The sequence below is a fragment of the Callorhinus ursinus genome, unplaced genomic scaffold, assembly GCF_003265705.2.
Source record: "Callorhinus ursinus isolate GAN/ISIS: 27379988/994484 unplaced genomic scaffold, GSC_fseal_2.0 scaffold8, whole genome shotgun sequence".
Taxonomy (NCBI): Eukaryota; Metazoa; Chordata; class Mammalia; order Carnivora; family Otariidae; genus Callorhinus; species Callorhinus ursinus.
In genome coordinates this window covers 49,030,798-49,053,296 of record NW_027397070.1, presented here as the reverse complement: position 1 = coordinate 49,053,296, position 22,499 = coordinate 49,030,798, and the positions used below count along the sequence as shown (strand labels likewise).

The 22,499-nt window shown below is 39.7% G+C and overlaps 1 protein-coding gene and 1 pseudogene across 1 annotated transcript in view; both read left to right on the top strand.

The window, feature by feature from the left end:
- SPTLC2 (serine palmitoyltransferase long chain base subunit 2) overlaps positions 1–22,499 on the top strand; it is a 101,629-nt gene that overhangs the window by 74,063 nt on the left and 5,067 nt on the right. The window contains exons 10-11 of the mRNA XM_025869543.2: positions 19,536–19,671; positions 22,365–22,494. Coding sequence (XP_025725328.1) covers positions 19,536–19,671; positions 22,365–22,494 — 266 coding nt within the window. The remainder of the gene's footprint in view (positions 1–19,535; positions 19,672–22,364; positions 22,495–22,499) is intronic.
- On the top strand, positions 3,455–4,482 carry LOC112822653 (ubiquitin carboxyl-terminal hydrolase isozyme L5 pseudogene; annotated as a pseudogene).

Genomic DNA, 22,499 nt, shown 5'->3' with positions numbered 1-22,499 from the left:
TAGTTAATTCTGCTGTGAATCCAAATTAGTTTGAACACATAAAAGGGTTTCCATTTTCTCGGACCAACTTGAATGTTTGTATGTTTTGGGGGGAGGTGCTGGGGAGAAAACTGTATTTGCCCTCAGAGTTTGCAGTTTGTTTTGAAGACAGGAGACCACACATGAAAGGTGTAAGAACAGAAACAGAAACTTATAAAAAGAGCAAATTAATGATGGTACAGAGCAGAGGCATGTCTTAAAAGGTCCCAGGAATTTTTCCATAACCTAATTTTTTTTTTACTTCTGTCCTTCATCTTTCATAGAGCTCGTGGTTCCTTTGGAGTTTTTCCAGCTTAGAAATACATAAAACATTGGTAGAAAATAACAAAAACAAAATGGAAATGAAAAAGCAAATTGCTTGTTTTTACTGATTTGTATGATTTTCATCTAAACTGCAGAAAAAATGTCCAGGAATTTTTACACAGTAGAGCTGTGTATTTACCACCAAGCTAATGGTGGAGAAAGACTTAGGGTTTTTTTTTTTTTAAAGATTTTTTATTTATTTATTTGAGAGAGAGAATGAGAGGTAGAGAGCACGAGAGGGAAGAGGGTCAGAGGGAGAAGCAGACTCCCTGCCGAGCAGGGAGCCCGATGCGGGACTCGATCCCGGGACTCCAGGATCATGACCTGAGCTGAAGGCAGTCGCTTAACCGACTGAGCCACCCAGGCACCCAAGACTTAGGGCTTTAAGAGGTGTGGACTTTTTTTTAGAAGTTACCCCTTAAGTCTTTTGTTTACATAGAAAAACGTGACTTTGGGATAAATTATATTACATTCTTCAAAAACAAAAAAAAGTATCGCTTACACCTGACGTCTAGGCTGGAAGATTGGGATGAAATGGGAATGACTGACTGCTGATGTGTGCTGTTTTCTTTTGGGGGGCAATAAAATGTTCTAAAATTAACGTTTATGATGGTTGCATAATTCTACAAATATAGTAAAAACATTGAATGACATGTTTTAAATGGGTGAACTGTATAGAATGTGAATTATATCTCATTAAAAAAAAACTTGACCTCTAGTGAGTGAACACTCTGGTAAAATATATGTAACATAAAATTTAACATTTTAACTAATTTGGGGTCTACATTTCACTGGCATCAAGTACATTTTACAGCATTGTGCAACCATTACCACTATCCATTTCCAGAATCTTCTCATCATTCCAAACAGTAATTAACTTTTAATATGCCAATCCAAGTTTAGAAGCAGTAGTCTTGACCTACTTGATTTTAAACCTTTAGACTTTTTTTTTTTTAAGATTTTATTTATTCGACAGAGACACAGCGAAAGAGGGGAACACAAGCAGGGGGAGTGGGAGCGGGAGAAGCAGGCTCCCTGCAGAGCAGGGAGCCCGATGTGGGGCTCTATCCCAGGACCCTGGGATCATCACCTCAGCTGAAGGCAGGCACTTAACGACCGAGCCACTCAGGCACCCCTAAACCTTTAGACTTTAAAAATACTTGCTCCTTCCAAATTGAGTTTTGTTTCCCTAAAGTTTTTAGCCTTTTTCATTTGTTTCTCCTCAAACATGCTTTTTCTTTTGTGTTCCCTCAGATAATGGCATCACTATTTATGAAGTTGTCCAAACAAGAAATCACTTATATTTTCTTTACTTCTCCATTCCATATATTTAATCACCAGAGCCTTTAGATTGTGCCTCCTTAATATCTTTGAACATACTCTGTATCCCCACTGTTACTGACTTCACTTAGACTTCTGTCTATTTTCACATGGATTTAATAGTCATAGAGGGATCAGTCAAGAAAAAATGAATTGGAAGAATTAAGATAAATAAACAATGCTGAAAATTAGAGACCTCCATGCAGAGAGTTCCAGTGCAGTGTAATGACTCTTGGATGCCTTTCCTGAGTACTCTAGTCCACATAGGTCTCCTTCCTATCCAAGATTCATTCATTCATTCAACATTAATTCTGTATCTTCTATGCACTTTAACAATTTGTACCATTTCTGTCTACCTTCAGAATATATCCCCTGTCTACTTTTCTTACCTATTGCTGCCATCCTAGTCTGAGCCACTGTCCCCTCCCATGCCCTCTCTACTTTTGTCCTCACCTCTGTTTAAATGCAGCACTCAGGGTGATCCTGTGGAAACGTAGGAGATCTTATCAATCTTCTGTTTTAAGAATTCTCCTGGGGACTCTCCTGCTTCTCAAAGTCAAAGTCAGAGTCAGAGCCTTTCTTAACAGAGAAGACTATGAATCCCTTGTGACTGGCCCCCTATGGACGTTCTGTATCGCACACAGGCTCAGTTCCAACCATGCTGGTTCACTCTGCCCTAGGAAATGCCACGTGTGTTTTTGCTGCTGCTGCTTTTTTTTTTTTTTTTAAGATTTTATTCATTTATTTGAGAGAGAGTACAAGAGCAGAGAGCGTCAGAAGGAGAAGCAGACTCCCGCTAAGTGGGGAGCCTGATGCGGGGCTCGATCCCAGGACTCTGGGATCATGACCCAAGCCAAAGGCAGCTGCCCAACCAATGGAGCCACCCAGGCGCCCTGTGCTTTTGCTTCTGGGCGTTGGCACTTTGTGGAGATAGTGTTTGGCTCATCCAGGTTATTTCTCACACATCACTTGAGTGGGTTATTTACCTTTTTTGTTGTTCATCTCCCACATCGGAATGTATGCTCCATGCAGGCAGGAGTTTTGTCTCTTTCATTCCATATAGTATATCCAGGGCCTAGATGTCTGGCACACACTGGGTGGATACTCAGGATATATTTGTTTAATGGCTGTTTGCCTAGCATATAATCCGTTCTTCCCTTTCTGTGTAGTCTTCCTAGTGAGATTTTTGTCTTTGGTGTAAAGACTATGATGCTACTTTTCTATCTCCTGTATTTCTACCAAATAAATGCTAAAATAAATGAAATCTTTATTCTTTATTTTTATGTACTAGATTTTTTTTAACAGTTTTATATCTTAAAGTTAAATAAGGCTTCAAAAAATGTTAGTAGTCCCCAAATTCAACTTCTTTTTTTTTTTTTAAAGATTTTATTTATTTATTTGAGAGAGAGAGAATGAGAGATAGAGAGCACGAGAGGGAAGAGGGTCAGAGGGAGAAGCAGACTCCCTGCTGAGCAGGGAGCCCGATGCGGGACTCGATCCTGGGACTCCAGGATCATGACCTGAGCCGAAGGCAGTCGCTTAACCAACTGAGCCACCCAGGCGCCCGCCCAAATTCAACTTCTTTAGGTGTTTACTTTTATTTCTTTAAGAAATCCTGAAGCAGGCTTGTTGGCGGGGGAGTAGGCCCGATGACAAGCAGCTGATGAGCTCAGCGGCAGGTTTGCTGTGATCACTGAGACCAGAGACCCGTGGCAGTTGGTTGGGGGGTGGTGGGAGGTGGGCAGAGCCTGAGGTAGCAGCCGGGGCCGTGTGTGGCTCGGGGAGTGTGCCTCATGAAAAGCAACCCCAGGGTCTTCACTGAACTCATTGAAGAATTTGGTTGCCAAGGAGCCCAAGTAGAAGAAATATGGAGTTTAGAGCCCGAGAATTTTGAAAAGTTAAAGCCAGTTGATGGGTTAATTTTCCTTTTCAAGTGGCAGCCAGGAGAAGAACCAGCAGGCTCTGTAGTTCAGGACTCCAGACCTGACACGATATTTTTAGCCAAGCAGGTAATTAATAATGCTTGTGCTACTCAAGCCGTAGTAAGTGTGTTATTGAACTATACCCATCAAGATGTCCATTTAGGAGAGACATTATCAGAGTTTAAAGAATTTTCACAGAGCTTTGATGCAGCTATGAAAGGTTTGGCACTCAGCAGTTCAGATGTGATTTGACACGTACACAACAGTTTTGCCAGACAGCAGATGTTTGAATTTGGTGCAAAGACGTCAGCAGAAGAAGAAGATGCTTTTCACTTCGTCAGTTACATTCCTATAAATGGAAGATTGCATGAATTAGATGGATTAAGAGAAGGACCGATTGGTTTCAGTGCACACCATCAAGATGACTGGATCAGCACAGTGAGGCCAGTCATAGAAAAAAAGGAACAAAAGTACAGTGAAGGTGAAATTCGATTCAGCTTAACAGCCATTGTGTCTGATAGAAAAATGATAAATGAAGAGAAGGTAGCAGAGAGTTACAAAGACAACTTGCTGAGGAACCCATGGATACAGATCAGGGTAACAATATGTTAAATGCTGTTCAGTCAGAGGTTACCAAAAGTCAGATGCTTATTGAAGAAGAAATAAAGAAACTAAAAAGATTTGAAAATATCAGAAGAAAGCATAATTATCTGCCTTTCATTATGGAATCATTAAAGACTCTAGCAGAACACCAGCAGTTAATACCACTAGTAGAAAAGGCAAAAGAAAAACAGAATGCAAAGAAAGCACAGGAAACCAAATGAAGATGTTTTGCGATGTGTACACATTTCTGCTTCTGCACTTATTTAATGGAAACCATTAAGTATAAAGAACTTTTGAGGGGCACCTGGGTGGCTCAGTTGGTTAAGTGTCTGCCTTCGGCTCATGTCGTGATCCTAGGGTCCTGGGATCAAGCCCCACATTGGGCTCCCTGCTCAGTGGAGAGCCTGCTTCTCTCTCTCCCTCTGCTGCTCCCCCCATCTCAAATAAATAAAATCTTTAAAAAAAAAAAAGAACTTTGAGCAACATCCTAATTGACTCTGCATGTTTGGCAATAGTACCAATCTGTCTTGTCTTTAATGCATGGATTCTTTCCCTACCTGCATCATGTATATGTAGTGCATATTAAATAAAAGTGATGTTACGAGTGTTTGTCCAGGGTGCCAGTGGGTTAAGTGTCTGCCTTTGGCCCCTCTTTGGGCTCCCTGCTCAGCGGGGAGTCTGCTTCCCCCTCTTCCTCTGCCTTCCCCCTGCTCCTGCTCTTTCTCTCTTTCTCTCAAATAAATAATCTTTAAAAAAAAAAAAAAAGACTCCTTGTCCATTTCCATTATTTGACACTGGATCTGAGAACTTCTATTGGTTCTCTGGATGTACACTATCATACTGAACCTAGGAATTGCACAAATGATATTCTCTACCTGTAATTGTTATAATTAATCTCTCAATCTTTTAGCTCAGTTACATGCTTAAAATTTATAAATGGCAGATCTTGATTAAACTGGATCTTTTGTTTCTCCTCATCATTAATGAAAAAAAAAATCTGTATTTGTCTTTGATATCTAAACATTTTGAGGATTTTGAAACAGTATTTCCTTGAGAAAGTATGGTTTTAATGCAGCTTATTTGAAAAAGACAAAAGTATAGTGTCTACTGATTTTCGCTGCTACCAGTAGAAAAAGTAATAAACATCCCAATTTTATTTTAGCAGACTTAAAAAAAATCCTAAAGCATATTCACAGCTACTGTGTGTGTACAATTTTAACTCTTACTTGGTGAACTTAATATAAATTGGTCATTTTTCTCAAATCTGAGCACTTTTAATTGACAGTACTGAATTTGATGGAATAGTTCATCATTTATATGGAGTAGTAATATGGTGTGAAACAAACTTACACATTTTATTGAGACTTTTGTAGATGTACATATTTAAAAAAAAGTAAGTAGCAGTTTTAACGGGGATTCAACATTCCATTATTTTCCTTTAGGCTCCTGAAAACCCCAGAGACTTCAGAATATTTTTTATTACTGTTGGTTATCAAATCTAAATGTTCACTTGCCAACCCACTTCTTCTTTCTTGGAAGAAATAAAAATTATTTTTAGAACTCTGATTTCCTGATTAAGTGGAGTCAGGAATCCCAGCGGTTCTCTGTATTAAAGGATATGCTTGCACATATAAGGAATGTTCTGTTTACCTGGGGTTTATTTAATTCAGGAATATCTTAAGTCCTGGGACAAGTCCAGCCTTCTGTAAACTGTCTGCATCTACTCCCTCTGCTCAGCTTTACCCCTCTTAAAATGGAAGTCAAACCCTCCACTTTCCAAAAGAACCCATCCTTCTCTTCTAATTTATCAAAAGCATTAGTCCTGAGAAATTAATATTTTGCCAATATTACCATATTTGATGGTCAGATTTTCAGATTTGAGTCTTTCTTAGGAAACACAGTCTCAAGAGACCCTGTTTTTTTTGTGCATTGATAATATTAGACTCACCCAGAGACGGTTAAGCTTTTTTAATCCCAAATTGATCTCTCTGGTGAACCCTTATTCCTGCTGCAGTCCTACGGTAGCATCATCTTAACTTGTTCTCTGCTGAGTAGTTCTGTGCCCCATCACACGCTGATAATTCCAATTATAATGCCCCGTAGCTCTCCTAAAAGGCAGTCGTCCAGTAGGCAGTGGGAACCAGACTTGTTAGCGATACTTTGTGCTGGCCTTTCCTCAGTTTCTCCCTCTTGCAAAGTATGTAGAAGAAAAACCTGATACTAAAATGTCTAGGGAAAAATGACTTTATGAGAATGAAAGCAGATGCACAGGTGGAAAATAAATATTTTTATGGTTAGTATTGTCTGATTTGTGCCTTTATTCATATGATCATTTAAAAAGACAAAGGAGAAAAGAAAGGAAGGGCCAGCCCCTTTATGCTTTCATTTCCTGCCTCCAGGCAAGGGCTTCATAACACTTCCCCTTGTCTTAGAAATTCCTGGAACTGGCAGCACCAAAAAATTTCAATATTTTTCCAGGTTTGTCTTGAATAACAAAGGCTGGCAGGAGAATGCCCGAGACCACCCTGTAATATCTAGATAGTTCTATTTGGTTTTGTTTTTTAAGTAAAAGGGTGATTTTTATTAAGGGTGGTTACTTAAATAGTGGTTGGATATACTTAAGATTATAAATTGAGGGATCAGAAATTTAATCTCATTCCAGTTTTTTTAACTTCCTTTGATTTTCCAAGTATTTAAATGTTTATTTTTACTTAAGTATTAACATTCCTACAATAACGTGCACAAATCTTAGGCATACAGTTCAGTGAATACACACCTGTCTAACCACCCCCCAGATCATGAAATAGAACATTTCCATTTCCCAGAAAGCTATCTTATGCCTCTTCCCAGTCTCCATTCCAACTTGCTAAAGATATTTTTTTAAGTTTAAGGCATGCAACATGATGGGTTTTTTTATGTTATGTTAAACACCATACATTACATCATTAGTTTTTGACATAGTGACTAAAGATTATTTTGACTTCTATCACTATTTATTAGTTTTGCCTGGTCTTGAGCTTCATATGAGTGGAATCATACATATAATACATATAATCACTCTTTTGAATCTGTTGTATATTATTCATCATTATGTCTTGAGATTTATTTGCACATTTGGGTGGTACAATGTAGTTCATTTGCATTGCTGCCTAGTATCAAACAATAAATATTGTTAGAATATATTTCTAGTTATTCATTCTGCTAATGGACATTTTGGTTGTTTCCTGATTTGGGCTGTTATTAAGAGTGGCACTCTTGTATGTGTCTTTTGGTACACAATTCTATTGGGTGTTTGTACCTAGGAATAGCACTGCCAGATTATAGAATAGACATATGCTTAGGTTCAGCATATATTGCCATTTTTACAAAGTACCAGTTCACAGTCTGACTAGCAACATCTTGAGAGTTCCAGATACTCTTGTCAATACTCAGTATAACCTTTCCAACACATTTTAATACATTTAAAAACACATTTCCAGAGGGGATTAGAAAGGGAAGTGGAGAAAAGAAGAAACATTATTTATTCTTACTCAAATTAGGAACTGTATCATTTTGGGGCGCCTGGGTGGCTCAGATGGTTAAGGAACTGTATCATTTTATTATTTTTTTAAGATTTTATTTATTTATTTATTTGAGAGAGCGAGAATGAGAGAGAGAGAGCACATGAGAGGGGGGAGGGTCAGAGGGAGAAGCAGACTCCCCGCTGAGCAGGGAGCCCGATGCGGGACTCGATCCTGGTTCTCCAGGATCATGACCTGAGCCGAAGGCAGTCGCCCAACCAACTGAGCCACCCAGGCGCCCGGAACTGTATCATTTTATATTAAATGTGTTTATTCATTTCTTCCTTTGCCTTGCCTTCTCAACCCAACTCAATATTTTGGCAATATTTACTACATTCTACCCAAGAAAAAAATGTACCAAAAAAGCAGGAAGAAGACCTAAGCAAATGGAAAGATATCTGTGCTCATGGCTTGGAGGACTTAGTATTGTTAAGATGACAGTACTTCCCAAGTTGATCTATAGATTCAGCAATATCCCTTTCAAAATCCCAGCTACGTTTTTTGTAGAAATTGGCAAGCAAATCCTAATATTCATATGGAAATGCAAGAGACCTATAATAGTCAGACTTGAAAAAGAACAAAGTTAGAGGAGTCTCATGTCCCAAAGCTGTAGTATCAAGATAGTGTCATACCAGCATAAGTATAAATACATAGACCAAGAAATACAACTGAGAGTCTGGGGGCACCAGGGTCGCTCAGTCAGTCGAGTGGCTGACTCTTGATTTCGGCTCAGGTCATGATCTCGGGGTCTTGGAATTGAGCCCTGTGTCGGGCTCTGCACTCAGCGGGGAATCAGCTTCACAGGATTCTCTCTCTCCCTCTGCGACCCTTCTCCTGCTCACTCTCTCTAAAATAAATAAATCTTAAAAAAAAAAGATACAACTGAGAGTCCAGAAGTAAACTTTTTAATTTATGATTAGTTGGTATTCAACAGGACAGTCCAATGGGGAAAGAACAGTTTTCTAATGAATGATTCTGAGACAACTGCATATCTACATGCAAAAAAATGAAGTTGGACCCCTACCTCCCACCATATATAAAAATAACTTAATATGGATCAAAGGCCTAAATGTAAGAGCTAAATTTACAAAACTCTTAGAAGAAACGTAGATGTAAATCCTCATGACTGTGGGATTAGACAGTGATTTCTTTTTTCTTTTCTCTCTTTTTTTTTTTAAGATTTATTTATTTTTGAGAGAGTGTGTGTATCCAGGGAAGGGCAGAGGGAGAGGGGGAGAGAGTCTTACCGACTGCACCATCAAGGCACCCAGGCAGTGATTTCTTAGTTCTAACACTCAAAAGAACAAGCAACCAAGAAAAATAAATTGTACTTCATCAAAGCTTTTGTTCTTTGAAAGACACCTCATCCAGAAAGTGAAAATACAGCCCTCAGAACGGGAAGAATTTTGTAAATCATGTCTGATAAGAACTTTTACAACTCATACTAAAACCAATTAAAACACCCAATTAAAAAATGGGCAAAGGATTCAAATAAGTATTTCTCCAAAGAAGATACACAAATGGCCAATAAACGCAAAAAAAGAAGTTATTCAAACCTGTTAGACATTAGGGATTTGCAAATGAAAACCACAGGAAACCACCTTACACACACTAGAATAAAAAAGACAGACTAACATTGTTAGTGAGGATCCAAGAAATTGGAATGCTCCCATGTTACTAGTGGAAATGTAAAATTGCCAGGCTACTTTGGAAAACAGTTTCAAGTTCCTCGCACACCAGACACCATGGAATTAGCATATTACCCAGAAATTCTCTTCCTGGGTGTATTCCCAACCAAATTGAAAACATATGTCTACATGATAACTTGTACACGAATGTTTATAGCAGCATTATTCACAATAGCCAAAAAGTGCAAACAACCCAATGTGCATCAGCTGATGAGTGGGTAAACAAAATGTGGTGTATCCACTCAAAGACAATTAAAAAAGAATGAAGTACTGACGCATGCTACAACATGGATGAACCTTGGAAACATCATGTTAAGTGAAAGAAGGAAGACACCATGGGCCACATATTATATTTTTCCATTTATATGAAACGTCCAGAATAGACAAATTCATAGAGACAAGAAGTAGATTAATGGGAGAGGAAATGGGGAAGGACTGCTAACAGTTATGGAGTTTCCTGGGGGGGGGGGGGGGTGAATGACATACTGGTGATGGTGGCACAACTTTGTGATTCTACTAAAAACCACTGAATTGTACATTGTAAAGGGGTGAATTTTACAGGACGTGAATTATATCTCAATAGAAGGAGGAGAAAAACTGGAGAGAGTAGAGTAATGAGGGAGTACAATATATGATATAAGCTGTAATAATTTGGAACAGTCAAATTAATGGAATAGAAATAAAATTCCAGAAAAGTAAGGAAAGGGCCTGCTGAAGAGAGGCCCTACCTAATCATAAAGTATTGCCTTTTCATACACTGTTAATCAGTTAGCTCATATTTTATATTGGTTTTTCCCATGTGTGGTTTTATACTCTAAATATACCAGATTGCCCCACATGTATATCTTTCTCCAGATAATTGGTAATTGAATCTAAGGGAGGTAAAAACATGCCTAAGATCTATATACAGCTAATGCATCTCCAACTTAAGTTTAAGGCTAAAGAGAAAAGAAACCCATGCTCCCTGTGAAGAAATAACTTTAGGGCCAATAGTAGTTCTCAACTAACCAAGAACTGTGCTGCCTTCCTAAGGCACATTGGGAAACATCTAGGGGCATGTTTGGTATCACCACTATGAGGAAGTGGTATTGGCATTTATCGCCAAGGGGTTAGTGATTCTAAATGCTCTTCAGGACACTGGACAGCCTTAACCAAGAATTGTGCCCCAAATGCCAATAGCAGTCTTACTAAGAAATACTGGCAATGGTTGACTGAAATTTTCCAGGATGCCCCCCTTTGGAAGATAGAGCAGTGATAGAAATCTTAGAATGGAAATTTGCAAGTGTTACCAGACAAGAGAACCAGTTCCAAACTCAGATTCGGCTTCTCGCCACATGAAAATCGATACTGGAGAGACAAGTGATGGTGGGAAAGGAAAGGTTGCTTTATTCAGGAAACCGGCAACCTGGCAAGGTGGTAGACTACCGTCTCAAAGACCATCTTCCCCATCCAGGGCAAGCCTGAGGCTTTTAAAAGGGAAGGCACGGGAAAGGGGAGGGGGCTGCATGCAGGAGAAGCCAGTGTCCGGCAGCTCTCCTGAGTGGACATGAGCCTGAACAGACGTCTGGCATTGGGAAAGCTGTTTTCACGTGGAGTCAGGCCTTATCTGCGGGAAGGTTGAGTCCTCCACGCCTCAAGACCAGTGGTCTGCAAATCTCAGAGGAAATAAGTCAGGTCTGCTACAGATCAGGGACTTAGGTCAGGAAGCAAAGAATGCAGAAGCTTGAACCCTTAAGATCAGTTGGAGCGTTGTTACGAAGGAGGCTACAGATGAAAGCAAGTCTCTGGGCACCGCCTCTTTCCCTAGGAGCAGATGGACAGGGCCCAAGAATCCAGGAGCCGAGTGGCCTCCTGGGCTGGGGTGGTGGAGGCAAAGTTAGTGAAAGGTCCTAAGAGACAGGTAAGTCTCCAAGGTATGCGCCAGCAAGCCCCGTCAGTGACTTCAATTAAACAGTTACTCAGTTCTCCTTTTTCATTCCCGTTAACTACCATTCCCTTTCAAGACCTACTTAATACAGAAGCTGGAGTGGATCAGTGAGCAGTGGCTAAGGGCACAGTCTTAGAAACTAGAAGAACCAGCGGGGCATCTGGGTGGCTTCATCATTTAAGCCTCCGGCTCTTGGTTTCAGCTCAGGTCGTGATCTCAGGGTCAAGAAATCTAGCCCTCTGTTTGGCTCAGCATGTAGTAGAGTCTGCCTAAGTTTTTCTCTCCCTCTCCCTCTGCTCCTCCCTGCCCCTCTAAAATAAATAAATAAATCTAAAAAAAAAGAGAGAGAGAGAAAAGAAAAGAAAAAATAGACTAGAAGAACCAGGGAGTTCAAATCCTGGTTCCTCCATTGGAGTGACTTAGCACCTCCGGGCGTTGGTTTAGTTTCCTCTGCTGCAGAATAACTCTTAAACTTGCTCTTTCTAAAAGGAAAAGGAGTGCAGCCCTACTAAGTCTGTTCTTCCTCTCAGAAGTTACTGATGTAGGAAAGATGCTGTGGTTTACGTATTGAGCATAAAAGGAATTTTAGTTCTCAGCCTTAGGTGTACTTGTCTCTTTGGAAAGTGTCGTGATTTTGCATCTGAGATCTTCTACCATGCAAATAATTGACAGTTCTCGGAACTATTGCCGTGATAGCAATAGTTAAGGCAGACCTGATTCCCTCTTCATCTTGTCCCAAAATACTTCCAGGCTAGCAAGAGATTGAGCTGTTGTCCTAACATTGGATTCAGATGTAGCACCACTAGTAGAAGAGAACGCCAATTTAGATTAATATGAATCAACATTCTTACATTTACTGACGGTAGACTATAAAGTAGTATCTTATAAGGAGATAAGGCTGGATGGTAGTCAACATGGTAATATTTAGAGATATAGTAGCTGAAATGAAAAAGAAAGGGAAGAAGCATTTATTGAGCCTGGCACTGTGCTTGCTATATACTATATCCTTTCTGTGCCTTGAAGAGAAAAGTACTAAGAGCTTCCATAATCATGGGAATAGCCTTTGAAAACATAGTTTGCATGTGATCTCATTTACCTGATATTATATAAACATTTATTTAAGAGATCTTTAAGGTATAACCTCATTGTAGATTTCAGTGGCAACACACGCTTAACATAGGCAAAGTAAACACAGAATGTCCCTGTTTATTCTATTTTTTAAAAATGCTTTTCAAGAGGAAAAACCGCTGGAGGGAAACATCGTTCCTTTCCACTCTGCAGTATAATCCAACCACAGTAAAATATTAGAAAAAGTAACTTTCCAAATAGCAAAAATGAGACATTTGGACAGATGATTAAACTAAAAGATTGATAGTTAAATTCAATTCTGAGACATAAAGTATTAAGAGATATTATGTGAAATATCCACAGTGTAATGTGTTTAATAGTATAATTAGAACAAGGTGTTGGGTAGTTTTTTTCCATATTTTATCCTGTCTTATGACCCTTACCTCGTGATTAATGCTGAAAACTAATTGAAACCATTCTTGGGGCTACCTGTTTTGTTTGGGGGACCCTCAATTAAGAAAACCCATATCTGCTTTGAGATTATCCCTTTAAGAAGGGGGGAGTGGGGGAAGAAGTTCTTCAATTTCAAATTCTTCCAGCCCATTATAATTAATTGGGAAGTATAAGTCTGAAGAGTAGCAGTAATTTTATTTTATTTTTCCCAGGAAAGCAGATTATATCAGCATATCCAGGAAATCTAAGAAGATTAGGAGCTGTATAATGGAGTATGATGTGAGTTAGGGGATCAACTCTGGCTGAACATCATTTATATTTGTGTCCTTTATTTTGAAAGATTTCAGTTAACACCGGAAATGTTGTTTTTGAAGTTGCAGACTCAGACATATTTTGTTGATTATAAGTTATATAAAAGCTCATCACCTAAATTGACAATTACATTGCTATTTAAGCAGGTGAGTACATGTTATATTCTTTGAAGCATAACTTCTGAGTAGTTAGCACTAACACCATTTAAGACAAAATGTCTGCTGCCTTTTGTATCCCCTCACTTTGTACATAGGTCTTATCCCGTTTTTTTAACCAGTCCTGAGACTTTCGAAAATTTGTAGCTCATAGAATACTATCTGTTCTGATTGATACCTGTCTGAGAGGGCGTATGAAATTTTGAGTCCGGTAGTTCCTTCAAACATTAAGTTTACATGGCTGAATGAGAATCCCGAGGAATCTGGATTAAGACATGATAAAATAGACCTTTTGGATAACATCTGGAATGCAGTTGGTTCAACTTCACAATCTGTTTGGCAGCAGTTAATATATATAGCTCCAAATCTAATCCTATTTTGTAAAAGTGATATAAAGTTATTAATATAGGTTATCAGTAGGTAAATAATTGTGATGCCCCTCCTTTTTAGGTTTTCTCTTTCCTTAAAAGAATTAAACCTAATGATGCCATCACAATCTTTTGATCCTTCATCACTTCCTAAGCATAAAATTTATTGCAAAGAAGTTGAGGACTAAAAATGACCTATTAAAGTTATCTTTTACATTTTCTGAGAAATTAAATTATGTACTCCTGTTTCCTTTTCTTTCTCTCTTTTGTAGCACACCACAGATTTTTATTGAAGAACTCCACAAACACACAGCCACAAAGTGAGGTTTAGTTGTAAACTTCAAGAGAATCAGTGTAGAGGTTTTCTCAGAATTGCTTTGCTTTTTATCATCCTTAAAGATTTATGTTTGAGGGGCGCCTGGGTGGCTTAGTCGTTAAACCTCTACCTTCGGCTCAGGTCATGATCCCAGGGTCCTGGGATTGAGCCCCACATCGGCTCCCTGCTCGGCGGGAAGCCTGCTTCTCCCTCTCCCACTCCCCCTGCTTGTGTTCCCTCTCTCGCTGTGTCTCTCTCTGTCAAATACGTAAAATCTTTAAAAAAATATATAAATAAAAAGATTTATGTTTGAAAAGTAGAGAAGAATGCTGACCTCTCTTCTGTTACCATCTGTGTTCTTGAAAGAATAAAGACATTTTAAGAGATTTTTTAAAAATAAGACTAAACCTTCATTTTACACTTTACATGTTTTAAATCCCTATTAGAGGGGCATCTGCCTGGCTCACTTGGTAGAACATGTGACTCTTGTTGGGGTCATCAGTTTGAGTCCCGCGGAGATTACTTTAAAAAAAAAGGAAGAGAAAAAAAATCGCTGTTAGACCATTTTTCCAGCCCAGTATAACTTGCTGCAACTCCGGTAAGAAAACTTCTTGGAACTGAGCTAGCAGATTGGATTTAAGTAGCAATTACACTTCTTGCATTAGTATTAACTAGTATTTTATTTTATATTATTAAGGATTTTATTTATTTCAGACAGAGCGCGCACATGGTGGGGCTGGGCTGGGGGGAGGGAGAAGCAGGCTTCCCACTGAGCAGAGAGCCCAGCCTGGGGCTGGATCCCAGGTCCCTAGGATCATGACCTGAGCTGAAGGCAGACGCTTAACTGACTGAGCCACCCAGGTGCCTCTTAACTAGTATTTTAGATGATATTTAATTCAAAATGGGTAACTGTGTTGTCTTTAAAATTCAGCATCACCTTAAGAATAAGGAATAACTTTGTAACTACTTCCCAGTATGTATAAGTGCCAGAGCTTACTGAATTGTTTGCAGTTATTTGTCTACTTTTCCTATTATTGCCTTTGAAATTATTTGGTTGAACCATAAGAAATTGCCATTTTTAGGTGACAGTCAAATATCAGCAGTTTCATGGTTCAGGCTACGACTTTTGTAGGTTCAACAGACCACTTAATTTGTGTGATTCCCTACGATGGCCATTTCTGAGCTGACTTCTTTAGCACTGGCCTTGACACTTCCACTCAGTCTTTATTCCTGTACTCACCAGCAGAGATTGCAGTTTGCTGTTCAGGGTGAGTTGATTGGAAGAATTGCTTTTCACTTGTCTCATACTTGCCCTGTGTCTCCTTAGGCTCCTGCACCCATTCATCCCTACTCCATTCATTGCCAGTAAGTGCTGTTTAAAAATAAGACACAGATACTCTTACCCAATAAAGGGCTGAACACCTTAAAGTTTGAAAAATACATAATTGCTTGATGTGGTGTAGAAGAAAAAGCATTGACAGAATCAGAAAACCTTGATCTACCTCCTGAAAGAAAGGCCTTAGAGAAATAATTTAACATCCCTGGGCCTGTTTCTTTATGTGTAAAGTATAAATAATACATTCTTTTATTATATCCATCTAAAAGCAGTCAGGATCAAGTGAAATTGAGCTGTTAATTCTTTTATTATTATTATTTTCATTTTATTTTTAAATTTTATTTCAATTCCAGTGTGACTAGGATGCTTAAATACATGTTTAGGAGAGAATTCTTTTTAATCTAAACTTTATAGCTGCCAAAGTGAAGGTTGGTAATCCCTTGATGTCCAGTAACATATGAGTGGATATACGAACAAAACAATGGTGGTGTATCTTTACAAAGGAATACTGTTCAACAATAATGGGATGTGTAAGTTGGAGACTTTAAATGCTATTCCCACTATCTTCATGTTGTGTTATGTGAGTGTCATTTTAGATGTATTTTCTTCTGGGACTCTTCTCGTCAGAGAGCAGATGGTGATGAATAGTGAGACTGAGATTTTCACTTCCTTTCATTAAAGAAAACTTACTTAGGATGATACAGTAATTGGAAAAGTTAAGGTCTGGGGCATGTGGGTGGCTCAGTCAGTTAAGCATCTGCCTTTGGCTCAGGTCATGATCCCGGAGTCCTGGGATCGAGCCCCGAGTTGGGCTCCCCGCTCATTGGGGAGCCTGCTTCTCCCTCTGCCCCTCCCCCTGCTTGTGCTCTCTCTCTCTCTCTCTCTCAAATAAATGAATAAATAAAATCTTTAAAAAAAAAAAAGGAAAAGTTAAGGTCTACATCCTTCAGATTTCTTTTCTTCCTTGATAATTTTTCTTGCTACTCTTGGACTGAGAAAAAAAAATTTTTAACTGGTTTGTGATGAGAAAAAGGTAGCAAGTTGCAAAATAATAAAGTGGGTACAGAAAAAAAATAACGTATACTAATATGCAAGTGTTTCACTAAATTTTTAAAAAAATCTTTAGGGGCGCCTGGGTGGCTCAGTTGTTAAGCATCTGCCTTCGGCTCAGGTCATGGTCTCTGGGTCCTGGGATCGAGCCCCACATCGGGCTCCCTGCTCCGCGGCAAGCCTGCTTCTCCCTCTCCCACTCCCCCTGCTTATGTTCCCTCTCTCGCTGTGTGTGTGTCTCTCTCTCTGTCAAATAAATAAATATTTTAAAAAACAATAAATAATCTTTAATGAGGTATCATTTGTATACAGTAAAATTCACCAATTTTAAGTGTATAATTCCATGAGTTTTGACAAATGTATAGTCAGGTAACCATACCACAATCAAGGGCTAGAATATTTTTGTCAGCCCCCCAAAAGTTCCCTCATACCCCTCTGCTGTCAGTTCTCTCTCCACTCCCTGGCAGTCACTAATCTGTCTTCTGTGTCTGTAATTATGTCTTTTAGACTTTCCTATAAATGAATGCATACACTGTATAACCTGTGTCTGGCTTATTTCATGTAACATAATGCTTTTGAGATCCATCAGCATTGTTGCCTGTATCAATTGTTTGTTCCTTTTTATATATTTCCTTTCTCCCTTTATCGTGTTTCCTCCACCTTTCTGAATGTAGGGAGGGTATTTATAATAGCATTTTGTACATCCTTGTCTGCTGATACTCTGTCATTTCTGGTGTGTTTCTGTTGATTGACTTATCTCCTGGTTGATGGGTCATATTTTCCTGTTTCTTTGAATGCCTGGAATTTTTTTTATTGTATGCCAGACGTTGCAAATTTTACATTATCAGGGGCTGCGCTTTGTTGTATTCCTTTAGGTAGTGTTTGTTGTTGGACTTTGTTCTTGGAATCAGTTGGATCCTTTCCAGACTTGCTTTTAAGGTTTGTTAGGATAGATCCACAGCAACTTTTAGTCTAGGGCTAATTTCACTCCACGGCTAGTGTGATTCTGAGGTCTTCCCATTTTGGGAGGTGAAAATACAAACTGTTGCCAACTCCATATGAGCACCAGGAACTATTGACTCTGCTGCTTTCTGGTAGTTCTTTCCACAGCCCCTGGTGGTTTCTTCTCATGCAGAGCGGATGGCACTCCTCCAAAGGCTGAAGGGTCCCCTCCTGCAGACTCCCCAACTCCAATCTCTGGTGTCCTCCCCTGACCAGACTAGGTTCCTCTCCCTGGGCAGCAAACAGCCTGGGACCTGCCTCTAGCCAGTCAGGGAGCAATCCAGAGGCTCATGTTTTGTTTTCCTTCTCCAACAGCACAGTCCAGTGCTGCCTATGACCCGGTGTTTGAAAACCATTCTATATACATTTTGTTTTATGTGCTTTTTCCAGTTTTCTGTTGTGGACAGCAGAAAGGTAAATCTGGTCCTGGGTACTCTATCCTGGCCAGAAGTGGAAGTCTCTTTTTCTAAATGTGGAGTAAGCATGTATTGGTATTTCTGGGGGAAAACCTGGGCACAGAATCATCAGATATAGACATACTGAAATGTAACATACTTTAATGTCTGCTTTATTGTGAGACAGGGGTCATAACTGAAGTGGCGTTCTTCAGCGCTCACAGTAAGCCAGTCGAAGTCAACCTAAAATTATTTGCACAAAGTATTAACTGTGGGTTATTTGTAGCAGACTTACTGAGGGTAGCTATTCATCAGTGAATGGTTGGATAAGTTGGTATTCTAAGGACGTTGGTTAACCACCTGTATTTCTGATAAACTGATTACTTATCTTTTGAATTGTATGATATTTGTATTTTTTAAAATGTGAATTTGTTGACTCTCTAATATATGGGAGAAAATGACTGCAACCTTTTCTTGTTTATGAGTATTTGTGGTCGAGAAGACCCTGAAACAGTTCTTAGCCCTTTGCAAGCTGATGTTTTGAATTTAGGCTTACTCTTTTTTTTTTTAAAGATTTTATTTATTTATTTGAGAGAGAGAGAATGAGAGATAAGAGAGCACGAGAGGGAAGAGGGTCAGAGGGAGAAGCAGACTCCCTGCTGAGCAGGGAGCCCAATGTGGGACTCGATCCCGGGACTCCAGGATCATGACCTGAGCCGAAGGCAGTCGCTTAACCAACTGAGCCACCCAGGCGCCCCTAGGCTTACTCTTAGGATAGCACGATTGTTTGGACATCTGTTCATAGATTGACCTACCATAATGTCAAAACCCAGTCCAAACATTTAGTTAGTTAGCAGTTTGAGAAATGTTTGTTTTATTCCATTTGTATTTTAGGGAAGATGAACAAACTAGGATTAAAAATATGACATTATGGGGGCACCTGGGTGGCTCACTCGTTAAGCATCTGCCTTCGGCTCAGGTCATGATCCCAGGGTCCTGGGATCGAGCCCCACATCAGGCTCCTTGCTCAGCAAGAAGCCTGCTTCTCCCTCTCCCACTCCCCCCTGCTTGTGATCCTTCTCTCGCTGTGTCTCTCTCTGTCAAATAAATAAATCTTTTAAAAAAATATGTTATTATGGATACACCACTGTTGTCTGATAGATGTTTCAGGGAGATGGTGACATAAACTCAAACTCTTAAGGGGAAAATTTGGGGCTCTGATGGCTCTATATCTGGTCATATGTGTAAAAGTATTTGCAGCTTGGTTCATTGGGATGAATATTGAGGTTGAGAGACCTAGATTCTAGTCTCAACTGTGCCTTATTACCTTGTGACTGCAGGCCAGGACCTTTGTGAGAGTCGCCTAATCTGTAAAATGAAGGGAACAGTGAATATTCTACATACTCTGAAGGGATGGTAGAGTGTTAAATGAGGTGGATTGATTTAAATGTTTAAGGATGCTAACGTGCCATGACAATACTAATCATTAAACTTCATTTTGTATGTTACTACAAAATCCACTAGGAACACCTGTGACAGACCACAAAGCAAGATTTGTTTATATTTATATTTCATACAGTTTGTTACGTGAAAACATTTTATGTTAGAAATGAAGAACCAAACATAGGACTGATTGATAAAATGGAGATAGGTTGCTGTCTTTTTTCCACTCCTTTTTTCTTAGTGTTATTTGTGCTTTCCTCCTCATGATTTTCCAGGCAAAGAGTGTATCCAGCAGTTAGCTGAAAACACGAAGTATTTTAGGAGACGTCTGAAAGAGATGGGCTTCATCATCTATGGGAATGAAGACTCTCCAGTGGTGCCTTTGATGCTCTACATGCCGGCCAAAATAGGGTATGTTCTTTTTTTTTTTTTTTTTTAAGATTATTTATTTATTTATTCATTTGACAGAGATACAGCGAAAGAGGGAACACAAGCAGAGGGAGTGGGAGAAGGAGAAGCAGGCTTCCCGTGGAGCAGGGAGCCGGATGTGGGGCTCGATCCCAGGATCCCTGGGATCATGACCTGAGCCGAAGGCAGATGCTTAACAACTCAGCCACTCAGGTGCCCCAAAATTGGGTATGTTCTGTTGCAGGCTACAGACTGGTCTCATTAGACTCAAGGCTCCCATGATATTAGATTCAGGCTTGTGTATTTTGTTAGGAAAAATTGTCTTGGCCTCATTATGTTAACCTTCTAGATTTGCTAGGAATTCCATAGATTAAATAGTGGATTCCAATTTATAAAATATGTTAACTTGTTAGTCTTTCATTAAACAAATTTGAGTTTAATGCACTCTTCTAGGAGATTAGGATAGATCAGTGGACAGAACACAAAAATAAAAATCCCTGCCCTTGTGGAGCTTATGTTCTAACGGGGCAGGAGTCAGACAAAAAATACGTTATGTAATTTGTTAGAAGAGGGGGGTGGCCTGGGTGGCTCAGTTGGTTAAGTGACTGCCTTCGGCTCAGGTCATGATCCTGGAGTCCCAGGATCGAGTCCCACATCAGGCTCCCTGCTCAACGGGGAGTTGCTTCTCCCTCTGACCCTCCCCCCTCTCGTGCTCACTCTCTCTCTCTCAAATAAATAAATCTTAAAAAAAAAAAAAAGACGTTACATGTTACAGGGAAAAGTAAACCAGGATATGGGAGGTTGAGAGTGCCCCGTGGGCAGGCAGATGACAGTATCAAACTGGGTGGTCAGGGGGGTGTCTGGGGGGAAGGGAAGGTGACATCTGAGCTGGAAGGAGCAGAGCTAGCCACTTGGAGAAAGAAGTTCTTTGCAAAGATCATAACACAGGAACATGCTTAGCCAGTTGAAGAGTAGCAAGAAGGTGCGTGGAGCTAAAATGCGGTGCCCAAGGGGGGAGTGTGGGCCGAGAGGTCAGGGCATATAGTTAGTTGCATGACTACCCAAGGTGCAGGTTACACCAATTTCTTTGCTTTATGCAACTCGTGCATAATGGAAAACCTTGCCCTGGAATAGCTTCCGGTGAGAAGTCCAGGTGTATAACGAAAGCAGAAGACATTTGAAAAGTAATGTGAAATGAGCTAATACAATTATTTGCAAAATAAGTATATGCAAAATTGCATCAGAAATGTAAAAAAGAGTTATCTGCTTAGTGTAGACTTAGTAAAAAAAAAAAAAAAGAAAAAATCCACATACCTTTTCAGATTTGTGAGTTTTGACTAGATCTTAAATATAAAATGGATAAGGATCATTTCTCAGGTTTAATTGAACTCATTAAAGGAGCAAATATTTTTATTCATCTTTGAATTCTCAGTGCCCACCAGAGTCCCTGGCACTCATAGGGCACTCAGTAAATGTTCATTAACATGGATCTCTAGGAGGAACGATTAAAAGCAGGGAACCCAGAAGTAGGGTGATTCCAAAAGTCATAAGAGGTCAGTTGGGAAAAGGTGGCCACTGAGGGAAAAAGAGTTCAGTTTTCAACAGGAAGTCATATGCGTATTTGACCATCAGAGGGAATGGAGAGAATGAACCAAAGCAGAGGTGTAGGGTTTTCTCACTCTTCCTTAAATGGAATTATCATAAATAAAGAGTTGTCTGGTCTGGAGGACTTAGCCTAGAACTGTTTCTTTAGAAAGAACTGGGTCTAACCTGTTCTACACAGGGGAAACTGTGTACATTATCATTAAGATTTAGAGAGGGTGAGGCAGACAGGAATAAAGAACTAGACCGTTTGGGAGGGTGTGCTGAAGATGCAGGGTGCTCAGGGTCAGAGGACGTACTAGAAGGAGTGGGGAAAGGCTGGTTACGCAGGTAATTAGAATGGGGGAATTTCTTATTCTCAAACAGATGCTTTAAAATGCTAAGGGAAAGGATGCCTGGCTGGTGTAGTAGGAAGAGCATGCCACTCTTGATCTCAGGGTTGAGTTCAAGCCCCATGTTGGGTGTAGAGATTACTTAAATAAATAAACTTAAAAAAAAAAAACAGCCTAAGGGAATAGTCAAGAAACAACATAATTAGCAAATAAAATGTACATGGAAGTTAATGAGCTATTTATGCATCAGGAACACTTTAAGGCTGTAATTGCAAATTAGTTTAGGCAAGCCCTATTAAAATTTGGTCTCTGACAACTATATTCTTCACCTTTGTTAAGGAAACCATTTGGGAGAAGACCACTTTAGGATTGAATTGAGGAAGTCTGGCAATATTTTTAAAGATTTATTTATCCATTTGAGAGAGAGAGAGTGTGTGAGCACGTGTGTGCGAGCCAGCAGTGGGGAGGAGCAGAGAGAGAGGGAGACAAACAGACTCCCCACTGAGCATGAAGCCCGATGCAGTGCTCAATCCCAGGACCCTGAGGTCAGAACCTGAGCCAAAATCAAGAGTCAGCTGCCTAACCGACTGAGCCACCCCGCTGCCCCTAAGTCTGGCAATTTTAACTTAAAAAGAAGTTAGAGGAAATTCCTAATAGAAGTTTCCAATGTCTGTATCACCTAAGAGTTTTTAAATCATTCAGGACCTTTGTTCTGTGGTTTATTACTCTTCCTGGTGTCTTTACCCTGTTTTCTCCTCCCAGTGCCTTTGGACGGGAGATGCTGAAGCGGAATATCGGTGTAGTTGTGGTGGGATTTCCTGCTACTCCAATTATTGAGTCCAGAGCCCGGTTTTGCCTGTCAGCAGCTCATACCAAAGAAATACTTGATACCGTAAG